This window comes from Thunnus thynnus, chromosome 22 (genome assembly GCF_963924715.1).
Source record: "Thunnus thynnus chromosome 22, fThuThy2.1, whole genome shotgun sequence".
Taxonomy (NCBI): Eukaryota; Metazoa; Chordata; class Actinopteri; order Scombriformes; family Scombridae; genus Thunnus; species Thunnus thynnus.
Window position 1 is genome coordinate 22542765 of NC_089538.1, and position 27838 is coordinate 22570602.

At 36.8% G+C, this 27838-nt stretch overlaps 1 protein-coding gene across 2 annotated transcripts; it reads right to left on the reverse strand.

Moving 5' to 3' along the window:
• Positions 1-448: 448 nt before the first annotated feature.
• LOC137174989 (protein NLRC3-like) lies at positions 449-25371 on the reverse strand. Of its 2 annotated transcripts, none has more exons than XM_067580578.1 (11): positions 25194-25371; positions 24321-24432; positions 22963-23067; positions 21530-21634; positions 20867-20971; positions 19951-20150; positions 17915-19697; positions 17651-17824; positions 16956-17129; positions 3254-3300; positions 449-2119 (listed from the first exon to the last, which is right to left on the reverse strand). In XM_067580578.1, exons 2-11 carry the CDS (start codon positions 24422-24424, stop codon positions 1587-1589), a joined length of 3330 nt encoding a protein of 1109 aa, XP_067436679.1. In that variant the 5' UTR covers positions 24425-24432; positions 25194-25371; the 3' UTR covers positions 449-1586. The 2 variants fall into 2 exon arrangements, with proteins under 2 accessions (XP_067436679.1, XP_067436680.1); XM_067580579.1 differs by lacking the exons at positions 449-2119; positions 3254-3300 and adding exons at positions 11127-15650; positions 16521-16567.
• Positions 25372-27838: the final 2467 nt, after the last annotated feature.

The following is a 27838-nucleotide window of genomic DNA, read 5'->3' on the forward strand; positions in this document are numbered from 1 at the left end:
ATATATATATATATATATATATATATATATATATATATATATATATATATGCAATATACAAACATTGTTCATTCAAAAGTAAAAATTAGCCCTTAACAGAAGCAAGACAAACATTTGAACTCTCTTCATGATTTAAAGTGATCAGTGTATCAGATGGACCAGCAGAAGCAAAAAAGTGATTATACTGAAAGTAAAGTATGTTAGTGAAGGTAAAACTTATCACAACAGGCAACCAGTAATATAAATGGGTTCAGTTCATTCTATAAGATGTTTGAAAGCAATTTTTGCACAATAGAAAAAGTTTTTTTTCAGACAGAATGAGTCATCTCACTATAAAGCACTTTTATTTCACTTGTGGCTCATTTTGAGAGCACAAACCACATCGTTCACACACACACAGCACTTGTACAATGTACAATTACAATTCTTGAACCTTTTGTGCTGCAGATTTAAGGCAAAACATGACTCTTCTATCTCTTTGTGAGCTGGAAACAAATATGTCTGACAGCCCAGTGACACATTGGTCAAGTCAAGTGCTGGAAGGTAAAAAAAGTGCATCTGTCAGTCTTTTAGTGACTTTTTAAAGTCTAATGTATTATTGACATTTGGGCTGGCTTTGTGAGGCTGATGAGACATCTCTCTGTGCAACAATCAGAAAACACTTTCATTTTCATTAAACATTACATCACTGATTACATTAAACACTGAAACAACCAGTAATATTTCTGATCTTAACAGCAAGGTAAAATACATAAAATACATACATAAAAAACAATTTTAACACATAAAATCTCCCTTGTTACAAATTAAAAAGACAGTGTATTCAACTCATTTTGGAGAAGACCGTCACCTGTAATTACTACTTCCACAAAATGTGCAGCCTCATAGTGATTCACTTAAATGATGTGAACTGTGATCATTTTCATACTGTCTATTAATCAGAAACTCAAAGCTAAAGGGTGAGGGATATAAACACAATTTAAGACCCGTAAAACAAAAAAGGAAATGAAATTTCCAGCCAAGTTTTTTCCAGCACTAACACAGTCTCCCACAAAGATTATAACTAATTTTAAAACACTAAACAAACAAATTGTTCCTCTGTTCAATACATGGCTGCTTTGCCTCCAAGAGAAAAATGTACACAATGGAAATGTTTCCTGTTTGAACATCAAACGGTTGTGTTACAGCAACAGTTCAGCTGTAAACTGTACATTAGTTTCTATAATAGGCAGATGCATAGAGGTGTTTAAAATAACGTGTAAAACAAGTTAGTAGCTACAGGGCTACAGTATCATGAGTTGATTCAGAGTGTCTCTTATCATAGGATCGTTAAAAACTTCACATTAATCCCTTCTGTTTTCCATCATAACTGATATTAACACACAACTGTATTGTTGATATTGTATTCATGCTGTATTATGGCCTTCTTTTTGCAGACACGTGAACCTGGCAATTTTAGTTTAGATTGCTAGAAGCACTGGTAGGGACATAAATTCAGTTGACCGTTGACAGTATAGGACATGTCCCGACCATCCGCATGCAGATATACACCCTTGGCTGCTCGTATGGATGCAGTGAAAGTCTGCTTATGTAAGCTGACAAAATAAAGCAGAGGACTGAGTGTGAAATTCAACAGCAGGATAGAGGGGCTCAGTGAACGTTGTTTTGAAGGTATGTAGGCGAGTCCAACTGTCAGAGGAAACTCTGTAGAAGGACAGAGTGCCAGCTGGCCAGTCCAGATAAACTCCCACCTGACTGGAGCGCGAGCAGAGTGAAGCTACACTGATACTCTTGTTGTTGTGCATAACATAACAACACTCCTCAGAGGCAAACATACACCAAGACTTGTCGTTTTGACCCAGCTTGCAATCATTCCCATCCCCTTTTCTACCAATGGTTCTGTATGTTACCCCAATCTTAAATGGTTCCACCACCTCGATCTCCCAGTAGCAGCGCTTATCTAGACCCTGCTCACAAAGCACTTGTGGGCAGAGATCAAACCTCTCTGAGTGATTGCGATATGACTGCTCCTCTTCCACCCAGGTCACCTTTCTGTTACCCTCAGAGAGATGGAGGTTCTTGTGGGCTGTGTTGGGGTCCAAAGTGAGCTCGCAGGCATCTGGAGGGAAAAAAACGCATAATTTCAGGAGCCAGTGGGATTTACTACAGATTACAGTTCATGTCATCATGATTTAACATACAAAACCTATGATTAGTCCATAAAAGATGACACCATTTAATAGATTAAACTACCCAATAGTACATATTGCAGTTGAAATTAGATCCAGCTCCACCAACTACAACAGTGAAATCCTACCTCCACATTAATGCATCAGTAACAACAATAAAGTAATATAATGTACAGCAATTATTACATGTGGGCTGCTTGTCTACATCCTTTCGAAACTTATCGCACATTTTGCTTATAATACCTCTGTACTCTTAGTAAAGTAAGATTTAACAAACCCCTAAACATTGTGGGCTAAACGTTACGGCTTGACAGAGGAGCACGTCCATAAGTGAGTTGAAGGGTCACAACTAGCTCAGACTAACAGCACAGAGGAGCAAATGCTGTAGATGTTTTTAAACAGCAGAGATTACAACTAGAACGTTGAAAAAATGACCCAAAGAAAGTGTTTTTGAGATTTATAGATATAGACGAAACCAAGTTACAATGATGTAAGTAGCCATGCTGCCACGCTTGTTGTTGTCTTAGAATAAGGCAAAATTAAAGGAACAGGCTTAATGTTTTTCAGAAATACAGATGAAATAAACACTGAATGAAAGATTTCATCAAATTACAGAAGCTAGTGGACAAGAGGATAGCCTGGATATGACTTGACTTCAGCTCTCTATATCGCGAACAGGGCAACACAAGTCATTAGGTAATGTCAACGTCAGCTAATGTTAGCTCATCATTTTAACTATCCAAATTAGAAATTAAACTTTTCACCTTGTTTTTTTTTTGCTGATGTTAGCATAACTTTGTTATTAGCCACATTAGCCATTTGCATGGCTGCTATTCTTGTTGTCTGGCTTGCTCTTTCTGTTCACTCCCCTCAACTTAATATTATGCTGTTATTTGTCATCTGTAATGAGAGCTAGCGTTGCCATCAAAGGAAAAGGTTTCATTTTAATAGCTGTATTGGTGCAGGTAAAAGTGCAGTAAAATATTTTTGTTCACCCAATGGTCACACAACATTCAGCAAAATGTTCAGTATTATATTTAGGTAAAACTTATTACATTACTCACATTTCTTGAATCCCGGTTTCATTCGGTGACTTCCTCCGTGTTCAACACTGTGGAGAAAAATGTATTGAAACTTACAAAGAACAACCAATAAGCTAACACTGTATTGCTCTCAGAGCCTAGTAGAGTAAATCTATAGTATATGCATTATCTATTACTCTACAGTATTAGAAACACCGAAAATATTGTGCTCCATGGCTACCTTTGGTCAGATAATAAGTCACCTTTGCTGTTAGATATGTTGTGAGAACTGAACAATACTCTAAATGTTAGTAATAATTTCTATTGTCTATAGGATCCATGCACAGAGTAGCTCTGGTGTAAAACTCTTATATACAAACTAGTTTTATGGTTGGCAGTACAGTCCACCTCACTACTGTTCACTAGAAAAGTCAGGAATGTTGTTTTCTGGTATTATAATTACTTGACTGTGGTGAGCGTGCAATGTGGATCGTCCCTCAGCTCAGAGAGCTGATCCTCTCCTGAAACTCCTGGATGGTTGTAGCTGAGGTCCAACTCTATCAGATGGGAGGGGTTTGATTTCAGGGCCTTCGCCAGAAAATTACAGCCCTTCTCTGTGATCTGACAACCTGACAACCTGAGAAAACACAGTGTTTGATTTATCAGCAGGCAGGTTCAAGATGTCTTTCATAAAGGAATATACATAGATTTCTAAATGAATGTAAAGATGGCAGGCTTAAAAGACTGATTTAGTATTATTGCACTCCTTGAACTTTGTCGGATTTACAATGGACAATGTAAATATAAAAGCATTAAAATTGATAACATATATACATTACCCACAATGCAACGTGACGGACAACAGTGCAGTCAGAAAAGGCTTTCTAGTACTTTTCACACATATGCAGTAATAAAGGCGTCCCCCTTTAAATAGGCCCTTGAAAAGATTTAGGTGCATGACAGCAGAAAGCTTTGTGAACCAGCTCAGACGGAAGTCCGAGACTGTGTGCAAAGAATAAACTTTGTCACACTCAAAAGGACTTTGGAGGAAGTTAGATCAGAAATAAAGTTTGGAAGTTGGGTTGCTGGTCTGATTAGTCATTATTAATATCAGGCACAGAACACAAATATTTTCTGTTATGTTCCACTGTTTGAGGTTTGACTGACACTCTTTTAATTATGTCATCTTACTGTGTCCACTTCTTCTGCAGTGGTTTAATAGCCCAAACTTAAAAGCGCCACCAGTTGATAAACCAACTCCAAATATACAGCAGTTGATGGAAATGCACATTAAGTTGAATTTTCTTTTGCTGATATTTTAGAAATTTGTGCTAAATTTGGATGGAAACCTAGTTTTTGAACAGTTAGAACAGTGTAGCAACATTTAATTGCATACCTGTAAACATTTTGACCTTGCAGCTCTTTAAAATAACATCTACATATCTTGTTCACCCGTTTACATAATGGTATGTTATCTATTATATAAATATGTATAAATACCTCAGTGTCTTCAGTCTGCACCATTGACTTGACAGTCCCTCATGGAGCAGCTCAACTCCAAAGTCTCTCAGGTCATTGTTGCTCAGATCCAGATCTCTTAGAGGTGAGTCGGGGAACTTGACTCCAAAGGCCAAGTGCTTAACCCACTCTGCTGTCACTTTGCAGACTGCTAGTCTGGGGATGTATAACAGGGTCATACTATGATAAAGAAAAGGTGCAACTGTTTAAAGATGTAATTCAATACTACAATGAAAGTAAACTTACATGGCTTTTTGCTGCTCCTCACAGCTGGTATCAGTCTCCTTCTGCCTTCATCTGATGTGTTGTAACTCTTCAAGTCCAACACCTCCACATCATTCTTCGAAACCTGCAGCATGTAGGCCAGTGCAGAGCAATGCAGCGGAGTCAGTTCTGATTTCGAACGATCTGGCAATGTGAGATATTCCTGAATATCATCTTTGACTTTGTGGTCTCTCATCTCGACCATGGTCTGGAAGAGGTTGATGCAACTGTCTGGAGAGAGGTTCTTCCTTCGGATGGCTTTGAGGTAAGTCAGGATTTTCTTGTCAGTATCTTGGCTTTGGTCTGGCGATGTCAGCAGACCCTGAAGGACTTTCCGGTTGGCTTCAGCCATGAGGCCAAGGAGGAATCGTAAGAAGAAGTCCAGGTGGCCATTCTTCTCCTCCAGCACTTTGACGACTGTCATCTTTAGAAGATCAAGCAGCGTATGTTCTTTCTGCTCCAGATTGAGGAAGCTGCTGAGCTCAGTTGTATTTTTGTTTGTGAAGCAGTCATAGACATAAAGAGCTGCAAAGAACTCCTGTATGGTCAGATGCACAAAGAAGAAGACTTTTTGCTGAGAAAATACTTTTTCTTCTCTAAGGACTGCATTGCAAAATCCAGAGTAGATAGCTGCTTCTTTTATGTCGATGCCACATTCTTCAAAGTCTTTCTCATAGAAGATGAGGTTGTTCTTCAGCAGTTGAACAAATGCAAGCTTGCCAAGTTTCATGAGAAATTCTTTCTGTGACTTTAGAAATAGCTCTTTGTTCTTCTCTGTCTTCTTGTCATATTTTCTGCTTCTGTGTTTTGTCTGGGCAAACAGGAAATTTGCCATCATCTCTGTAAGAGTTTGAGGAGTTTCAACTTTCTCATCTTCCCCAAAGACCTCCTGAAATAATATGGCAGAAATCCAGCAGAAGATCGGAATCTGGCACATGATGTCGAGACTCTGGGAAGATCGGATGTGTGACGTGATCCTGTTGGCAAGGCTTAAGTCATGACTAAATTTCTTCCTGAAGTATTCCTCTTTTTGAGGATCATTGAACCCTCTTATTTCCGTCACCATGTCGACATGCTTTGCAGGGATCTGATTGGCTGCTGCTGGACGAGAAGTTATCCAGATGTTAGCATTAGGAAGAAGGTTACCCTGGATGAGGTTTACAATGAGATCACCAACAGACGTTACTTCACTGATAGACGTTACTGTCTTAACATTCTTGAAGTCCAGTTGAAGTCTGCTTTCATCCAGACCGTCCAGGATCACTATAACGCTGCCTTTGGTGATATCCTCTGACTCTTTCAGACTCTGGAGAGCAGGGTGGAATTCAGTCAGGAGCTCATGCAAGCTTTTCTCATCTGTTATCAAATTCAGCTCTCGAAAAGCAAGACAGAAAACAAAATCAATGTCCAGGTTTGCTTCTTCCTCAGCCCAGTCAAGAATGAACTTCTGCACAGCAAATGATTTTCCAATGCCTGCTACGCCCTTCGTCAGGACTGTCCTGGGCGGTTTCTCTTGACCAGGCAAAGCTTTGAAGATATCACTGAGGTTGACGACTGAGTCTAACGATGCTTGCTTTTTCATTTCAGGTTTGAAGTATCTGAACTCATGTTCTTCATGCAGCCCTGTACTCTCTCCAGTGGTGATGTAGAGTGATGTGTAGATTCTTTTTAGGGAGTTTTCTTGGTCACCAATACCTTCAGATGTTGAAGCAAATTTCTTTTGCATTGCTCTTTTAAAATTCTTTGCTTTCCCAACAAGGCTTTTATCTGTAACAATCAAGTATTTTTCATAAATATGATAAGTACCAGATAATCTGAAAGCTGCAGGATTTTACTCCAACAAAAGACTTCACACACTGATTAGCACTCTTTCAAGTTGAGAGGAAAAACTCATCAGTCAAATCAATCGCTGAGGTGAGCAGTTGGAATAAAAACTACAGGTATGACACATTGATATGGTAGTAGCACAGATCATTTCAAAGTCAATAGTGAAATTTACCTGTGTCTTTATATGTATTACCCTGGTGTTTTCTGAGTTTCTTTCCACATGCAGGGCAGGGGTAGTTTGCTGAGTCAGACTGGTCCCAGTTTGAGCTGATACACTGCTTGCATGACCAGTGTCCACATAAGAACTGGACTAGATCCCTCAAATCCTTCTCACACACTGAACAGCTGGATGGCTCCCCAGGCTGCTGTCTGTAGCGAGGACAACAAATGACACAAATTAATAACCTCTTTATTGGATGCAGTTTTCTTTTCTTGTATTATCATCAGCATCGTCTGTTTTCATGAAGGTCAGCAGGACAAGGAGGTTGGTGCTATCGTCATCTAACAAGTGAGTCAATGCAACAAGAATACATTTGTATCTCTGGCACTGGTAGCTGTTTATCAGGGAACAACAGAAAAGGTGATAACTATATAATTTTACAAATAATACGTTAAGTTTTACAACTAATTAGTTACTTTCCCTCTTATTTTTGATTTAGGAATACTCACTATGATAAATCTGTTTGATATTGTTTGATGACACTTGCTGTATAAGCTATACATTCAGGGGCTAACCTGATTAGCATAGTTGAGCTAACAGATAACAACTGACCCAGTGCCAGAGCTGTCTGGGTGGAACTCGCACTTTCTAATTTACGTTCCACATGTGTGAAGACATAGACCTACTAGGAGTGTATTAGGTTAATTCAACAGTAATTATTTGAACAAAGAAACTAAGAATGTCAAGTACCAAAGTTAACGTTCTGTACCAAACATTTTGGGACAAATACATACATGAGATGCACAACATTTATGAATCACATTCACAAATGGCTTCACCATATCAATCTCCTTATGAATCGCTTATGCAGTAACCTTAGTATGCTTTTAAATGCAAGAAATTTAATTTACATAAAAACATTGGTTTCTCTTCAAGACCATCTTCAAGATGCATGGATCCATCTTTCTTCAAAGACACACCACTGGGAGCTGTGGACTAATAATGAAAGTTAATGCGGATCGTTTTTGACCCGCGCTGTGCATTAAAATGTTTTGAATATGTTGTGCATCAGCGTTACTGGATCATAATATAAGAATATAATATAAACTTAGTGCATTAACATATAAATATCTTCTTATCGTCACAACCAGATGGATTCGTTTATACACATTCTGGACCAATTTGTAATTCAAACCCCTCAATTCTTTAGTAATGAAAAAGAACCAATAAGAGTATTGAAAAATCTTTCTTCTGGAGTTTCGTTTATTCCACCAATGCAGTCAACAAAGCAACATAACTCATCACTATAACGACCATCTCTACTGTTATCAGATCATTTTAACACTCGCAAACACAAATATAATGAAAACTGTTAGTTACGTTACCTTTAGATGCTGAAAATAATCTGAATCAAGCTGATGACTGAAGGTGAAATTAATCAGCAGCTTCAACCAGGAAACCAACCAGAAGAACAAAACATGTAACTCACTTCACAAACAGTCTCAACTCTCTGTATTGATCTTAACGTGAAGTGTTCTTTAAGGAAATCTGATCACAGAACAGCAGCTCTGACCTTTGGAGCAAAAAACCCGGAACAAAAGTTAAATATTAACAGACAGTATAAATCTTTATCTAGGAAATATAATGAAATAGATTACCACATACTTAGATCTATGCATACAGATAATGGAGTAGATATTTGCTCTGATGAAGGTCTGACAGACCGAAAGCTCAAAAATAAAGTGAATACTGCATAGATCTAAGTATGTGGTAATCTATTTCATCAAGTTATCTGGACATGTTTGTACCGGGGGTGGGCTGGGCTCTCCCACCACACACACACACACAGACAAACAGAGCTGGCAGCAGAGCTAAGTGAGGCGAAGAAAGTGAAACTCTAATATTGCATTGTGTAAAATTTCAGTCTGGGGCCAGATTCTGAAATTAATGAAAATATGAAAACGCAAGGCAGTGTCTTTTATTATAATGAATCTTAATTTAAGTATGTATACTACTGTATTGTTCTATTTCATATTTTTTGTCACAGCAGATGTTATAACTTTTTGGCGGATAGCTATTATTAACCTCTTAAACTCCACAAGGACGCTGGCGTCCTCAGCTGACATGACTGTCTTTCAGAGGCTGTAGTGGGCTCAGTTTTAAAGCTATTACCATATGAAACTAGACGATCTAAGGCATCCATTGGCACCAACTATGTCATGCTAGTTTTTCGGGAAGGGGGCTGAATAAAGGGGTCTGGGGTATTTTTACATTGCTGTATTGGTAATTTTACTTGAGTAAAGGATCTGAATACTTCTTCCACCACTGACAGAGAGATAGTATAGCTAAGCTATATATTCGTTTTGAGAATTACTAACAGTATAGTAGTAATTTCTCAGTAAATAAGTTATTCAATGATTCACATTTCCCCCAGTATAATCCTGTTACAGTGGACGAGACTAGCATAAACATCATTATACCTGAATGAATAAGGACCTGCAATATCAGTGCATAACCATGGGTCTGGTTTGGCCCTGGTCAGGACTGTCACTGTGCTCTTTAACGGAGGTGGGGCAGTTAACAAGATGTAGCTACATTTGCCAAATCAGTTAGTTGTCATTGTTAAAGTTTTTGCTCTTATAAAACAGTACAAAACAGGGTTTGAACACAACTCTGATAAAGCAACAGTACAACGTGATGCCACAGTTTCAGAGAGCCATTTCTCAGCAGGGCCAAACACCAGAACTAACCGCAAACTACACAACCCGGCCAAAGCGTCTCACCTTAAACAAGATAACTGGCAGGATCATAAACGGCTATGGACTTTTGTGTAATGAAAAAATCTCTCCTTGTTCCTTTAAAAGAAATGAAGCACAGACACACAGTTTCCAAGGGAAATGTTACTTTCAGTTTTGTGCTATGTGCTGTGCTGTCAGCCAGACTGATGGATAGATGTACACTAATTCCTGCTTTAAAGTCATCAGTATAATAACCACTACAGGACAAGAATAACTTAAAATAACAAATAATAATGAATATCTCCTTAATTTAACCCTGAAAACATATGGTGCATTTGTTGGGTTTTTTCACATGTAAAAAATCCCAATGGACCAAAACCCATGAAAACACTCTTGAATTTTCCCCTTAATTAGAAAATTAAGACATTAAGGCATTTTAAGGACTGGTTTTCATTGTTTTCACACCATTTGAAGGGCTTTTACCCTTTAAACTGTGCAAATAACCCATTACAAATACCTAATATTGTAAAGATTACAGTCTAGACCTGCTCTATGAAAAGTGCCCTGAGATAACTTCTGTTATGATTTGGCGCTATATAAATAAAATTGACTTGACTTATTTTATTTCAATCCATTAACTATCCCCTTAAAACCCATTAATAGATTCCCTCATTCCATCATTATTAATGGGTAAATTAATGGAAAACAGTCAAGTGATTTGGTTTCTTAGTGAATCCAGGAGTATAATATAAAAATAATCTGAATGCAGAATTATTATTTTCTCTTTAGCTGATAATATTTCTGTTCTTTGACTAAAGTAATGATGTTGAATGCAGAACTCTCTTAGTTTATATCTTATGAACAGTTAGTGACACCTAGTGATAAATAAAACTCACTATATGATGTGACTCCTGTACATACAGCCAGATGATCACATACCTGAGCTGCTTAAATTAAAAATAGATGCTCATATTACATTTATTTAATGAGAAAATAAGTCAGAATAATTTTAAATGCAGTGCAGTTTAGTGAAAAGAATAAGTAATGTGATTATTATTTTTGCTTAATTTGTTTGTTTTCTGAGACATAAATCCAGTGTGTGGGAGCATTTTCTATATTAAGTCTTTTAATCTTCAATTACCAGTAAGATCATGTAATGATACATGTTCTTTGTGTCTTACAATACAATACAAACAATCTTTTGCTACTTTAATGTTTTACCATTTAAAGATCTCCTCCAGACGTGTTTTAAAACACATAAAATTATTCTGCTTTGAATAATAATTTGTGTCTGATATGTTTTTTTCCACAAAAAAGTGCAAGTTAGAAATTACATCCCAAAACACGTATTGGCTCGCTTTCCTCACCAGAACATAACAAATGAAAATCTCAGTTATAAGGTCAAAGGTCCTTTCTTTATTGATGTTTTAATACACACAGAAAATACATGAAAACATAATTGTAAGGTTCGATCCCAGTGACAATAAGCCTCACAGAAGCCAGAAAAATGCATTTGAGCTCATGGTGTCTCTCTCAGGATGAACTACCAGTGGAATAAAAGTGATTTATAGTGAGGTACCTCAGTCTGTCAGGTGGAAAATGTCCATCACGCTCGACTATCAGGAGTAAAAATGTGCTTTTACTGAAAGTAAAGTATGTTAATAAAAGTAGTATCAAGTATAAATGGGTGTGGAAATAAGGCAGCTCATTCTTTAAAGTGTTTTAAAGCATTTTATCCACTTAACAGAGGGAACTTTTTCATCTCATCTATTTCTGGAGATATCAGATATAACGAGTCATCTCACTGTAAAGCACTTTTATTCTGCTTGTAGTTCATTCTGAGAGCACAAATCAAATTGCCAGAATATCAGTCACACATGCAGCTTTAAAAATGATCATTCTTGAACTGTTTGTGCTGCAGAGCTCAAACAAAAACACCTGTGTGATTTATTTCTCACCTTAAATGTATTCAGACACTTTCTGTATTTCAATGGATTGAGTAGAAATGTGATTAAAAACAGTTTTACCACTTTGTGAGCTGTAAACAAATATGACTGAAAGGTACATGTGTCAATCTGTTATTGAAATGTTAAAGTTTACTGTATTATTGACATTAGGGCTTTGTGAGGCGAACAAATCATCTCTCTATGCAGCATTCAGAACACACTTTCATTAAACATTACACTGATTACATTAAACACCAAAACAACTAGTAATATTTCTGCCATTAATAACAACATAAAAAACACGAAGCTGTTAAAATAAGACCACTTATGAAAATACAGAGTATGAATTAAAAAAAAAACACTTATTACACATCAAATCTCCCAGGTTACATGTTTACAGTGACTCAGTTTAGTACTCTGGATTTTAACAAGGTGCTTAACATGATGAAACTGATTGTATTGATACTGGTGTCTATCAAAGTTTCTATTTGTAAGAATCAGAAATTCACTCTCATTAGTGACACCTGTGGCCGTTAAATGAGCTGCAGTCAACATGCAGTTGCTTGCATCACCTGCGTAGTCATAGTGCAAGACTATTGCAGGTGATGTCTTTTTCCTCGCTTACACTTCTCATAATTAAATAGAAGATCTCGAACATTGTGTTTTGTGCTGTTACAGACAATCAAGAGAGTCAATAGTCTCCTTTTCTTACGTTACATTACTACCTGTTCACTCATTTGCAATAAAAACGATTAATACATGTAAATTGCTTCACAATTCTTACATATAGAACCTTTAAGTATAAACTCAAAGTTAAAAGGTGAAGGAAGTGTATACAATTAAAATTGACGATGATCTCCACAAGCCTCCAGTATACAGATGTAACAACAGTTCAAACTACTCTCTCCTCCTCTGTTATACACGGCAGCTTTGCCTCCTTTTAAACAGAAATCTTTAAACCATTCACATGTTCTGGTCGTTTATATTAAAGTGATAATTCGGTTGTTTACTGAGCATTTGTTTCTATAATACGCATAGATACAAAGATAGTGGTTTTAAAATAACGTGTACCAGTAGTTGACAGCTTAAGGGCTTATTGAGCTGGATAAATCTGAGCTTCATTACTCTGAGGTGATAGTGCAGAGAGGTTTTAAACAACAGATGTACCAAACAGCAGCTGTACTATGTGACATTATTGTCTTCTTATTTTGTATTGCCATAAATGAAAAGTCTGAACACTAGAATAATTCTGACCTAGATAAAAACGAAGGAAGCAGAAGCCAGGTAAAGAGGTAAATCCTCTAAGTAAAAACACGACAACATATCCATCTACGTTCATTTTTTTAGAAGTAAACAACTTATCCCTACAACGTACTGGTCTGCTTGCAGTTTTCCACTTATGACCAGCTGTTTCCATCACCAGAAAGGCGGAACATTACTACAGTTAGTTGGTCAAACCTGTACAATATAATATCAAGGCTCCTTTACACTGATTTTACACTGTGATTTTTGGCTGTCTGAGCCAAATACACACAAACCAGAACCATGGAGGTGGAATGGAAAGAAGTTTGTGGGAGAAAACCTTCCTCGCCTGCATCTTTAAAACATAAGACGTGATGATGTGTCTCTCTCATTAATTTTTTTTATATTTCCATTGTAGCGTTATGATTAACCACAACTTCACTGCACAGTTTGACAGCCTCAAACTGTCATCATACAGTCATACTGTGGCCAAGATTTTATTACAGCTGCCTCGCACGGTGTGACATGAAATAAACTTACATGATTGTTGCTGTCACTCAATCTAAAGGAGCCTTTAGTTTCAAACCTGTACATGTAAAAGTTATTGGTCAAGTCTATGACTTTAATCCTATACAGTAAAGCAGAAGCTTCTGATGGTGCTATGAGTTTTTTTGTTTTTCTGATGCTTTATTTTTTATCTTTTTTAAAAATCTTTTCTTCTTAGAGAGATACAGAAGATGTAATACATCTGCCTGATCTATACAAAATGACAACAACCACAGATCCCTTCACCCTCACATCCACATAATTTGATAGGAAAAGCTATAAAAAAATAGAAATAGAAATAAATAACGGAATGATAAGTAATAATAAAAATACATTTTATACAGTGTGATGCTTGCTTTCATCATGAATGACTGCTTGTTGCTTGTTTTGCTGCATGTTTAAACAATATTTACATCCAGACTCAGAGTGTATTCTCCAACATGTAATTCTCCACATAGGTGATAAACGGCTTCACATCAGTAAGGCACTTAAGAGTGAATCTAACTTTCTCTAACGGCAGAAACCGCATTAGATCTCGAGTGTAGGTGGGTGGTGTTTCATCCATCCACTTAAGGAGGCTCAGTCATTAGTTTTGAGTTTTTATGACACATAATGGTGTAGGGGTTAAAAAAAAGAACAGCAGCAGGTTTCTGGAGTTGCTGCTGGCAGGGTGTAGGTTTGGCGTTAAGATGGGTCGGGACATGTTTTAAACCTGCACTTGTGTGTTTGTGTGCACTTCATATTAGCTTTTATAGTTTTTTACACTTTCTATGGATTTTTAAAAAAAATCACATTTTACATTTTATTTTAGTGATATTATCTGAGACAGAGATGACAATTTTAATGAGAGTCAATCAAATATTCTGCAATAATTTCTAGTTTCTGGAAAAAGGTTTAAAAAATAAACCTACATGTGTTAAAAATGTCATGATACAAAAAGTAATAATTTTCTTTGTATGCAGTTGCAGGTGTCCTGTTAACCATTTTCCAGACATCTCTTTTATAATGTTGGTCTATGGTGAAATTGCTGTTTGGGACACTTTTGGGCAATTGGGACAAACTGGCATCAAGGCTGAGTGTTGGTGCTCTATCAGCTCTATTAATACATCCATGGACTAAACAACCCTAGAGCTGCAGCTCTCTCTCTGACTTCCCCTACTGCAAATGTAACTGACTACCTCTATCATCAATTCAACATGTTCAATCAGCCACCAACAATGATACATGCCTCAAAGTCCCTGTTGCATTCACACAGCTTACAGCAAGCTGGTGTGTTGGTCGTCTATATCTCGCTGCCTCCCTCTCACTCTCTCTCTCTCTCCATCCATATTACTTTCACATACTTTTTGCAAAGGCACACAAACCTGGCAACTCTGCTTTGAACGGATAGGCTACTGACGGATAGGAGCAGTTAATCCTTTGTGTTTTCTAAGATGACATGTCCCGACCATCCGCATGCAGATATACACCCTTGGCTGCTCATATGGATGCAGTGAAAGTCTGCTTATGTTAGCTGACAAAACAAAGCAGCCATGCTTGTTGTCGTCTTAGAATATGGCAAAATTAAAGGAATAGGCTTAATGTTTTTCAGAAATAGAGATGAAATAAACACCGAATGAAAGATTTAATCAAATTACAGAAGCTAGTGGACAAGAGGATAGCCTGGATATGACTTGACGTCAGCTGTCTATATTGCGAACAGGGCAACACACGTCATTAGTTAGGAGTGAGTGTGAACGTTGTTTTGAAGGTATGCAGGCGAGTCCGATTGTCAGAGGAAACTCTGTAGAAGGACAGAGTGCCAGCTGGCCAGTCCAGATAAACTCCCACCTGACTGGAGCGCGAGCAGAGTGAAGCTACATCTAACCTTTTGCTGTTGTGCATAACATAACAACACTCCTCAGAGGCAAACATACACCAAGACTTGTCGTTTTGACCCAGCTCGCAATCATTCCCATCCCCTTTTCTACCAATGGTTCTGTATGTTACCCCAATTTTAAATGGTTCCACCACCTCAATCTCCCAGTAGCAGCGCTTATCTAGACCCTGCTCACAAAGCACTTGTGGGCAGAGATCAAACCTCTCTGAGTGATCGGGATATGACTGCTCCTCTTCCACCCAGGTCACCTTTCTGTTACCCTCAGAGAGACAGAGGTTCTTGTGGGCTGTGTTGGGGTCCAAAGTGAGCTCGCAGGCATCTGGAGGGAAAAAAACGTGTAATTTCAGGAGCCAGTGGAATTTACTACAGATTACAGTTAATTTTCTAATTATGATTTAACATACAAAACCTATTAGTCTAGTCCTACTAGTCTATTAGTCATACTAGTCCATAAAAGATGACACTATTTAATAGATTAAACTACCCAATAGTACATATTGCAGTTGAAATTAGATCCAGCTCCACCAACTACAACAGTGAAATCCTACCTCCAGATTAATGCATCAGTAACAACAATAAAGTAATATAATGTACAGCAATTATTACATGTGGGCTGTTTGTCTACATCCTTTCGAAACTTATAGCACATTTTGCTAATAATACCTCCGTACTCTTGGTAAAGTAAGATTTAACAAACCCCTAGACATTGTGGGCTAAACGTTACGGCTTGACAGAGGAGCACGTCCATAAGTGAGTTGAAGGGTCACAACTAGCTCAGACTAACAGCACAGAGGAGCAAATGCTGTAGATGTTTTTAAACAGCAGAGATTACAACTAGAAAGTTGAAAAAAATGACTCAAAGAAAGTGTTTTTGAGATTTATAGATATAGACGAAACCAAGTTACAATGACGTAAGTAGCTACACTGCCATGCTTGTTGTCGTCTTAGAATATGGCAAAATTAAAGGAACAGGCTTAATGTTTTTCAGAAATAGAGATGAAATAAACACTGAATGAAAGATTTAATCAAATTACAGAAGCTAGTGGATAAGAGGATAGCCTGGATGTGGATATTTTTGTTCACCTAGTTATTTTAACTAATAATTGAAATGGTCACATAACATTCAGCAAAATGTTCAGTATTATATTTAAGTCCTCATCATCCATTTTTAGTTTCCACAGATACTCACATTTCTTGAATCCCGGTTTCATTCGGTGACTTCCACCATGTTCAACACTGTGGAGAAAAATGTATTGAAACTTTCAAAGAACAACCAATAAGCTAACACTGTATTGCTCTCAGAGCCTAGTAGAGTAAATCTATAGTATGTGCATTATCTATTACTCTACAGTATTAGCAACACCGAAAATATTGTGCTCCATGGCTACCTTTGGTCAGATAATAAGTCACCTTTGCCGTTAGACATGTTATGAGAACTGAACAATACTCTAAATGTTAGTAATAATTTCTATTGTCTATAGGATCCATGCACAGAGTAGCTCTGGTGTAAAACTCTTATATACAAACTAGTTTTAGTTGGCAGTACAATCCACTAATCCAGAAACAAATTGTCTCTCTGTTCACTAGAAAAGTCAGGAATGTTGTTTTCTAGTATTATAATTACTTGAGTGTGTTGAGCTTGTAATGTGGATCGTCCCTCAGCTCAGAGAGCTGATCCTCTCCTGAAACTCCTGGATGGTTGTAGCTGAGGTCCAACTCTATCAGATGGGAGGGGTTTGATTTCAGGGCCTTCGCCAGAGAATTACAGCCGGTCTCTGTGATCTGACAACCTGACAACCTGAGAAAACACAGTGTTTGATTTATCAGCAGGCAGGTTCAAGATGTCTTTCATTAAGGAATATACATAGATTTCTAAATTAATGTAAAGATGGCAGGCTTAAAAGACTGATTTAGTATTATTGCACTCCTTGAACTTTGTCGGATTTACAATGGACAATTTAAATATAAAAGCATTAAAATTGATATTATTATCCACAATGCAACTTGAAAGCAAACAGTTCTGTCAGAAAAGGCTTTCTAGTACTTTTCACACATATGCAATAATAAAGGAGTTCCCCTTTAAATGGGCCCTTGAAAAGAATTAGGTGCATGACAGCAGAAAGCTTTGAAGTCCAGCTCAGGCTGAAGAAGACTGTGTGCAAAGACTCATAAGGACTTTAGAGGAAGTTAAATCAGAAATAAAGTTTGGAAGTTGGGTTGCTAGTATGGACCTTGCAGCTCTTTAAAATAACATCTACATATCTTGTTCACCCGTTTACATAATGGTATGTTATCTATTATATAAATATGTATAAATACCTCAGTGTCTTCAGTCTGCACCATTGACTTGACAGTCCCTCATGGAGCAGCTCGACTCCAAAGTCTCTCAGGTCATTGTTGCTCAGGTCCAGATCTCTTAGAGGTGAGTCGGGGAACTTGAGTCCAAAGGCCAAGTGCTTAACCCACTCTGCTGTCACTTTGCAGTCTGATAGTCTGGGGATGTATAACAAGGTTATAATATGATAAAGAAAAGGTGCAACTGTTTAAAGATGTAATTCAGTACTACAACGAAAGTAAACTTACATGGCTTTTCTGCTGCTCCTCACAGCTGGTATCAGTCTCCTTCTGCCTTCATCTGATGTGTTGTAACTCTTCAAGTCCAACACCTCCACATCATTCTTCGAAACCTGCAGCATGTAGGCCAGTGCAGAGCAGTGCAGCGGAGTCAGTTCTGATTTCGAACGATCTGGCAATTTGAGGTATTCCTGAATCTCATCTTTGACTTTGTGATCTCTCATCTCGACCATGGTCTGGAAGAGGTTGATGCAACTATCTGGAGAGAGGTTCTTCCTTCGGATGGCTTTAAGGTAAGTCAGGATTTTCTTGTCAGTATCTTGGCTTGGGTCTGACGATGTCAGCAGACCCTGAAGGACTTTCCGGTTGGCTTCAGCCATGAGGCTGAGGAGGAATCGTAAGAAGAAATCCAGGTGGCCGTTCTTCTCCTCCAGCACTTTGTCAACTGTCATCTTTAGAAGATCAAGCAGTGTATGTTCTTTCTGCTCCAGATTGAAGAAGCTGCTGAGCTCAGTTGTTTTCTTGTTTGTGAAGCAGTCACAGACATAAAGAGCTGCAAAAAACTCCTGTATGGTCAGATGCACAAAGAAGAACTTTTGCTGAGAAAACACTTTTTCTTCTCTAAGGACTGCAGTGCAAAATCCAGAGTAGATAGCTGCTTCTTTTATGTCGATGCCACATTCTTCAAAGTCTTCCTCATAGAAGATGAAGTTGTTCTTCAGCAGTTGAACAAATGCAAGCTTGCCAAGTTTTATGAGAAATTCTTTCTGTGACTTTAGAAATAGCTCTTCGTTCTCCTCTTTCTTCTTGTCATATTTTCTGCTTCTGCGTTTTGTCTGGGCAAACAGGAAATTTGCCATCATCTCTGTCAGATTTTGAGGAATTTCAACTTTTTCGTCTTCCCCAAAGACCTCCTGAAATAATATGGCAGAAATCCAGCAGAAGATCGGGGTCTGGCACATGATGTCGAGACTCTGGGAAGACCGGATGTGTGAAATGATCCTGTCGGCAAGGCTCGAGTCTTGACTAAATTTCTTCCTGAAGTATTCCTCTTTTTGAGGATCATTGAACCCTCTTATTTCCGTCACCATGTCGACATGCTTTGCAGGGATCTGATTGGCTGCTGCTGGACGGGAAGTTATCCAGATGTTAGCATTAGGAAGAAGGTTACCCTGGATGAGGTTTGCAAGGAGATCACCCACAGATGTTACTTCACTAACAGACGTTATTTTCTTAATGTTCTTGAAGTCCAGTTGAAGTCTGCTTTCATCCAGACCATCCAGGATCACTATAACCCTGCCTTTGGTGATATCCTCTGAATCTTTCAGACTCTTTGGAGCAGGGTGGAATTCAGTCAGGAGCTCATGCAAGCTTTTCTCATCTGTAATCAAATTCAGCTCTCGAAAAGCAAGACAGAAAACAAAATCAATGTCCAGGTTTGCTTCTTCCTCAGCCCAGTCAAGAATGAACTTCTGCACAGCAAATGATTTTCCAATGCCTGCTACGCCCTTCGTCAGGACTGTCCTGGGCGGTTTCTCTTGACCAGGCAAAGCTTTGAAGATATCACTGAGGTTGACGACTGAGTCAAACGATGCTTGCTTTTTCATTTCAGGTTTGAAGTATCTGAACTCATGTTCTTCATGCAGCCCTGTACTCTCTCCAGTGGTGATGTAGAGTGATGTGTAGATGCTGTTCATGGAGTTTTCTTGGTCATCAATACCTTCAGACACTGAAGCAAATTTCTTTTGCATTGCTCTTTTAAAATTCTTTGCTTTCCCAACGAGGCTTTTATCTGTAACAGTCAAAAAAGTTATTTAATTTTTAAAGTATTTTTCATAAATATGTTAAGTACCAGATAATCTGAAAACTGCAGGATTTTACTCCAACAAAAGACTTCACACACTGATTAGAACTCTTTCATGTTGAGAGGAAAAACTCACCAGTCAAATCAATTTCTGAAGTGAGCAGTTGAAATAAAAACCACAGATATGACAACCTGATATAGTAGTAGCACAGATCATTTGAAAGTTAATAGTTAAACCTACCTGTGTCTTCGTCTGTATTTCCCTGGTGTTTTATGAGTTTCTTTCCACATACAGGGCAGGGTTGGTCTGCTGGTGAATAAGACTGGTCCCAGTTTGAGCTGATACACTGTTTGCATGACCAGTGTCCACAGAAGAACTGGACTAGATCCCTTAAATCCTCCTTACACACTGAACAGCTGGATGGCTCCCCAGGCTGCTGTCTGTAGCAGGGACAACAAATGACACAAATAAATAACCTCTTTAATGAATGCGGTTTTCTTTTCTCGTATTATCATCATTATCGTTTTCTGTTTTCATGAGGGTCATGGGGACAAGGAGGTTGGTGGTGCCTTCATCTAACAAGTGAGTCAGTGCAACAGGAAAACGTTTGTAACTTGGCTCTGCTGGTTGTATTTCAGGGAGCAACAGAATAGGAGATAACGTTACAATTTTACAAGTAATACATTATGTTTTACAATTAATTCATTACTTTCCCTCTTGTTTTGATTTAGTAATTCTCACTATGATAACTCTGTTTGTTTGATACCATATTGTTTGATGACACTAGCTGTATAAGCTATACATCCAGGGGTTAACCTGATTAGCATAGTTGAGCTAACAGATAACAGCTGACCCAGTGCCAGAGCTGTCTGGGTGGAACTCACACTTTCAAATCTACGTTCCACATGTGTTAAGACATAGACCTACTAGGGGTGTATTAGGTTAACTCAACAGTAATTATTTGAACCAAGAAAAGAAGAATGTCAAGTACCAAACCAAACATTCTGTATCAAACATTTCAGGACAATTACAACATTTGTAAACCACAATAACACATGTCTTCACCACATCATATTCCTTATGAATCTCTGATGAAGTAACCTTAATACGCTTTTAAATGCAAGATATTTAATTTATGTAAAAACATCAAAATTACTTTAGTTCTTCTTCAAGACCAAAGTTGGGTGGCAGGAAGATGGATCCATCACTCTTCATAGACACATGACTGGGAGCTGTGGACTCAGCTGTACTCATCTGTGAACTAAAAGAAGAGATTAATGTCCACAAAAAAGTGACTTTCACTTATATACTGTACATTAGCCATGTTTCTAGTCCCAGGTATGTGTTGCACATGTAAACTAAATATCCTAGTTTCTGAGGGCCAACAGTGCTGGAAGAAGTATTCAGATCCTTTACTTAAGTAAAAGTACCAATACAACAATTTAAAACACTCCAATACTTTTTTCTCTACATAAAATGCCAGAAAAATTAATATAAGACCAATAATGCTAAAAAACAAAATGATTATTTCTTAAAATCCTGGGTGATGACATCATTTTGCTTCAAAGATATAACAATGAAACATTCAGCTATCTATCAAATAATAATGAAAATTATTAATGTTGGTCATTTTTGACCCGCGTTGTGCATTAAAATGTTTTGAATATGTTGTGCATCAGAGGGTCAGTGTAACTGGATTATAAGTATAAGAATATAATATAAACTTAGTGCAAAAACATGTAAATAATATCCTCTTATTGTCACACCCAGGTGGATTCATTTATGCACATTTTGGACCACTTCATTGTTTGTGTCTTACCTTTGTGTCTTTTCAAGACCAAAGTTGAGCGGCAGGAAAATGGATCGATCACTCTTCATAGACACATGACTGGGAGCTGTGGACTCAGCTGTACTCATCAGTGAGCTAAAAGAAGAGATTAATGTCTTTTTTAAAAAAGGGACTTATAAACACTTATAAACATTAGCCATGTTTCTGGCCCCGGGTATGTGTTGCACATGCACATGTGTACTGCATAACAAGTAAAAGTCCTGCATGAGAATCCTACTTAAGTAAAAGTACATAAGTATTATGAACTTGATGCAGTTAAAGTTTTGCAGTAAAAGTACATAAGTATTATGAGCTTGATGTAGTTAAAGTATTGCAGTAAAAGCACATAAGTATTATGAGCTTGATGTAGTTAAAGTATTGCAGTAAAAGTACATAAGTATTATGAGCTTGATGTAGTTAAAGTATTGCAGTAAAAGTATATAAGTATTATGAGCTTGATGTAGTTAAAGTATTGCAGTAAAAGTACATAAGTATTATGAGCTTGATGTAGTTAAAGTATTGCAGTAAAAGTACATAAGTATTATGAGCTTGATGTAGTTAAAGTATTGCAGTAAAAGTACATAAGTATTATGAGCTTGATGTAGTTAAAGTATTGCAGTAAAAGTACATAAGTATTATGAGCTTGATGTAGTTAAAGTATTGCAGTAAAAGTACATAAGTATTATGAGCTTGATGTAGTTAAAGTATTGCAGTAAAAGTACATAAGTATTATGAGCTTGATGTAGTTAAAGTATTGCAGTAAAAGTAGTGGTTTGGTCCCTCTGACTGATATATTATTATATATGACATCATTAGATTATTAATAGTGAAGCATCAGTGTTAGAGCAGCATGTTACTGTTGTAGCTGCTGGAGGTGGAGCTAGTTTACACTACTTTATATACAGTTAGCTAGTTTAGTCCAGTGGTTCCCAACCTAGGGGTCGGGCCCCTCCAAAGGGTCAGCAGATAAATCTGAGGGGTCGTGAGATGATTAATGGGAGAGGAAAGAAGAAAAAACAAAGTTTCTGTTTTCAGTTTTTGGACTTTTTCTCTAATCTTTGATTTTGCTGAAATATTGGATCATTTGAACATTTATTGAAATGATATGTGATAAAGTGATGTGTGTATTATAAAGGAAAGGTCACAAATTAATACATTTCAAGCATTAATTGTTTTTTGTATAGTCAGTGTTGTTGCAAAACAATAAATCTGAAACAAGTATGATTATTTTTTGTCATTTTTGACCCATGTTGTGCATTAAAAGGTTTTGAATATGTTGTGCATCAGAGGGTCAGTGTTACTGGATCATAAGTATAAAAATATAATATAAACTTAGTGCAAAAACATGTAAATAATATCTTCTTATTGTCACACCCAGGTGGATTCATTTATGCACATTCTGGACCACTTTTGTTCAACCTTACCTTTGTGTCTTTTTAAGACCAAAGTTGAGCGGCGGGAAGATGGATCGATCACGCTTCATAGACACATGACTGGGAGCTGTGGACTCAGCTGTACTCATCTGTGAGCTAAAAGAAGAGATTAATCTTTTTTTTTTAAATTGACTTTCACTTGTATACTGTACATTAACCATGTTTCTAGTTTGGTTTGTTTCATAAAAAGTATAAAGGTGGATTCTGCTGGACATTGAAAACAAATCAATACACTTAACTTCAGTTTGCTTATGTGGTTGCTGAATCCTTATAATAACCATTTAATCACTTGAAACATGATGTCAGGAACGCAAATACATAAACTACATACATAAATATAGACATTTGTGTAAATGTGAAGTACAAACTACCTGAACCTGAGACTCACTGAACTTAAAACATATTTTTTGTATTTGTTTTTCCCCCTTTCTTTATTGGCATAAAGAAACAATAACAAATTATTTTACCACAAAATTATCATACAGAAAACAAACATCATACAGTTTACAGAAGAAAAACCAAAAACTCAGAGGTAGAGAGAGTTACGGTTCATACGACTTTAAACAAAAACAAGTATTAATAGTGTTTACAGCCTTTTGATTAGAAGAAAAACAAATTACATCGATGTGATGTTTGATCTTTTTTTACTTTTAAATCTGCTTTTATGAATATGAAATTTAAACAATAAAAAAAGAAAAGATAGTAATAAACATATGAGAATTCAAATGAATGTTATCCTCTAGTTTGCCAAATGTTTCCAAAATAATAATATAATTTTCACTAATATGGCTGTTCACATTATTCCAAAAGTCTCCAAGAGTCTCATAAAAGTGCAGAAATGTAAAACTTATATCAATATCTTTCTGAATTTTTAAAAAACTATATCTTAGTTGTGTGAAATCTATGAATAAGTTGGAAAGGATCTTAATTTTGTTGAGCCAGGCCTTTTTCCTGCTCAAGTTGTTGACAAAATGATTCCAGTATGAGATTTATTGTTACTACAGAGATGCAAAGAAAAACAAAGACGGTAAAATTTATGATTAATTCTTGGTTGTTTCTGAAATAGCAAACAGAAACCAGAAGGGATTGAACTAAACACCTTTACATCATCCACAGGTGTTACAATGATGTTGTTGTTGATAAAAACTTCTCATCAGTAAACTATTCCTATTAAACAACTGATTCACCAGATTTATGTTGTTGTGGAGCCGAGATTATAAAAAAAGATGTCCTTATTATTTCACATGAAATATGTAGATGAGAAATTAGAGAACTTTACTGGGATTTTGTCAGTAAAAACTTCTTAGACTTCTTCACAGCTGCTCATTTGTGATAGGCTATTACATTACCTGATTGATGGATCACTGCAGGAGCTCATTGGCTCTTCAGACATGAAGGAGGACTGGTTGAAGGCTGTGAAGTCAGACCGCTTCCTCTTCCTCCTCTCTGCCATGTCTACTGCTGAGAGTCAAACAGGCAGGACAACTTTTCAAGACGAGAGCTTCAACGGGAAGAAAAAAAAACTTTTCAAGAGGTTTATAAAGGATAAAATCCAGCATGAGATTATTTATTATTTAGTCTGTTTTATCATTTCCCATCAGTTTGTTGTTACTTCTGGATAATTTTACAGTAGATGTATTATCAATAATATGTGCAGGAGGTCTGCAAGAGTCTGATTTGGTGCTGTGTGGGGGTCATTCAAAGTCAAGGTTAAAATTGTGCTAAATTTAAGTTTTAAAGCTGAAGTATAGTATTTTTAATATGCAGTAGGTGCCAAAATAGTCGGAATATAGATCTAGAATAGAATAATTAATAATTATATTAATTAATATTATAATCCAATCTAATGTAATACTTTCATTATAATTTCATGTGCTCGGGATTCTATTGAAAAAGTTTATTTGAAGCCTATAATAGAAATCTTCTACTCTGAATTTAACCAAGTTTAGGTACAAATCAGCAAAACCATATTAAACCTTCCTATTACAGTATAAGGTAACAACCTCTGTCATATCTTTACTGGTACCGTTTTTGACAAAGTCACATGAATTCCAGTTTGCTGCACTTCGGAATACAGAAAACGACACACCCGTATTCACAGCAGGAACTGGCTGCGAGCCACAAACACAAACACCAAGTCGTCTGTTCGGTCACACAAACACACTTTCAGCCTGTCCTTCCCGCCACAAGGTTGCAGCTGAGAATCATGAATGACTACTTACATTTATCTCCAAAATGTCTCCCTCCTTGTTCCTTTTTGAACCCAAATCATCTCTCTTAACGTTATTGGCACAGAGACAGTCAGTACTGCGCAGGCAGAAAAGACGGAAATTCCCGTCGTTTATTTACATTTGGTTTAGTACCGCCTCCAGCACCAGCATAGACTCCACACTGTAAAACACTGAGTGCATACGAGTATGAGCAGGTGTTCATGATATAACGGTTATGTGTTGCACATGTAAACACCATATTCTAGTTTCTGGAGGCCTGTGTGAAAACAGCAGTGGTGGAAAAATTAGATCCTTTACTAACAGCAATGTAAAAATACTCCTTTACAAGTAAACGTCCTGCATGAAAAATCCTACTGAAGTAAAAGTACATAAGTGTTATGAGCTTGATGTAGTTAAAGTATTGCAGTAAAAGTACATAAGTATTAGGAGTTTTTGGACTTTTTCTCTAATCTTTGATTTTTGCTGAAATATTGGATCATTTGAACATTTATTGAAATTATATATATGATATAGTGATGTGGATATTATTAAAGGAAAGTCACAAATTAATACATGTCAAATACTAATTGTTTTTTGCATAGACAGTGTTGTTGCAAAAACAATAAATTCATAGCAACAGGTGTTACAGGGATGTTGTTCTGTAATGAAAAAAACTCCTCATCAGTAAACTATTCCTATTAAACAACTGATTCACCAGAATAATGTTGTTGTGACGATGCCATTAAAAAACAGATGTCCTTATTATTCCACATGAAATATGTAGATGAGAAATGAGAGAACTTTATTGGGATTTTGTCAGTAAAAACGTCTTACAGTGTGTTTTTCCATGACATCACAGCTGCTCATTTGTGATAGGCTATTACATTACCTGACTGATGACTCTTCAGACATGAAGGAGGACTAGCCGGAGGCTGCGGAGTCAGACCGCTTCCTCTTCTTCTTCTTTTCTGCCATGTCTACTGCTGAGGGCGAATCAGGCAGAACAACTTTTCAAGAGAGGAGCTTCAACGGGAAGAAAAAAAAACTGCTTTTCAAGAGGTTTTCAAAGGACAAATTCCAACAGGAGATTATTTATTATTTAGTCTGTTTTAGCATCTCCCATCAGTTTCCTGTTAATTCTGGATAATTTTACAAAAGATGTATTATCAATAATATGTACAGAAGGTCTGCAAGAGCCTGATTTGGTGCTGTGCAGATATCACTCAAAGTCAAGGTTAAAATTTGGCTAAATTTTAATTTAGTATATTTTAATATGCAGCAGGTTAACTAATTATATTAACCAGCTAATATTATAATCCAATTTAATACAATTTAATACAATACTTTCATTATGCTACTATTATACTACTACTCAGAATGCTGTTAATAAAAGTTATTAATAACATACAAACTTATGAAAGTTTGTATGTAGTTTAGAATAGAAATCTTCTACTCTGAATTTAGCCCATATACAGTTGTTGTCATAAGTCTACATACCCTGGCAGAATTTGTAAGATGTGTACCATTCATAGTGTTTATGGTTGTGACCATAAAGTTTAATTTTGGTCTCATCACTCGTAATGACTTTGTTCCAGAAGTTTTGAAGCTTGTCTAGGTGCTGTCTGGCACATTGTAAGCGGGCTGTTTTGTGGCGTTGGCGTAGTAACATCTTTTTTCTGGCAACTCAACCGTGCAGCCCATTTTTGTTCAAGTACCTCCTTATTGTGCATCAAGCAAATCTTTGTTGGTCTACCTGACTGTGGCTTGGTATCAACAGAACCCCGAATTTTCCACTTCTTTATTAGAGCTTGAAAACTACTGATTGGCATTTTCAAATCTTTGGATATCTTTTTATATCCTTTTCCTGATTTATAAAGTTCAACTGCCTTTTCTCACAGGTCCTTTGACCTGAGAAAAGGCAGTTGACTACTAGATCTACTTTATAGGCTGCTAGTGAAATGCAAACAATAGTTTCAGAAGTAGAAGCCAAAAAAGGCAGATTTAGCAGATAAATATGTCTGGAGCCTGGTTGTGAATTCTGTATACAGTCTGCATACCTGCTGCACCACCACGCAGTATGTCTGTAACAAAATGAAAAGTTGTTAAATGTGTAGATCTGTGGAATTGATCTAATAAAAACTCTACTGCTGCGCCAGGTGTGCATCATGTTTCAACTTTGCCCAAAACAGGCCGTGATGTAATGAAAGCAGAGCATCCCCCCCTGTAACACTACTGATCAGGCTGCTGGTTAACCATCTGCATATATCAAGGCCAAATCTGACATTCCAATTTGGAAATTCTGATATATAAGCTATTGTTATCTAAAAGTGGGAACAGGACAATTTTAATATATTAATAATTTCATTACATGTACAATGATGATTTATGGATTAAGACATCTTAGCTATCAGTTTTATAATTAGTAAATAAGTTGTGTATTATTAGCAATTTCACACTTTTTGTATATTTATATATATATTTAGTTATAATATACTGTTTACATTTAATACATATTGACTATATCATTTTTTAATACTGTGGGATGTTTATGATTTGATTTGTTTACACCAAAACGCTGACATCTATCTATAGATAGATAGATAGATAGATAGATCTTGTCTTTTCTGATCCATAGATGCTGTCTGGCCTCTATTTCT

What these genes read in the sequence shown, in the direction of transcription:
- LOC137174989 (XM_067580578.1), bottom strand. Translation starts at nt 24,424, where the DNA reads ATGGCAGAGAGGAGGAAGAGGAAGCGGTCTGACTTCACAGCCTTCAAC. An exon ending in GGTCTTGAAAAGACACAAAG is followed by an intron (nt 20,972 to 21,529) that starts GTAAGACACAAA and finishes CTCTTCTTTTAG; the next exon opens with TTCACAGATGAGTACAGCTG. An exon ending in GGTCTTGAAGAAGAACTAAA is followed by an intron (nt 20,151 to 20,866) that starts GTAATTTTGATG and finishes TCCCTGCTACAG; the next exon opens with ACAGCAGCCTGGGGAGCCAT.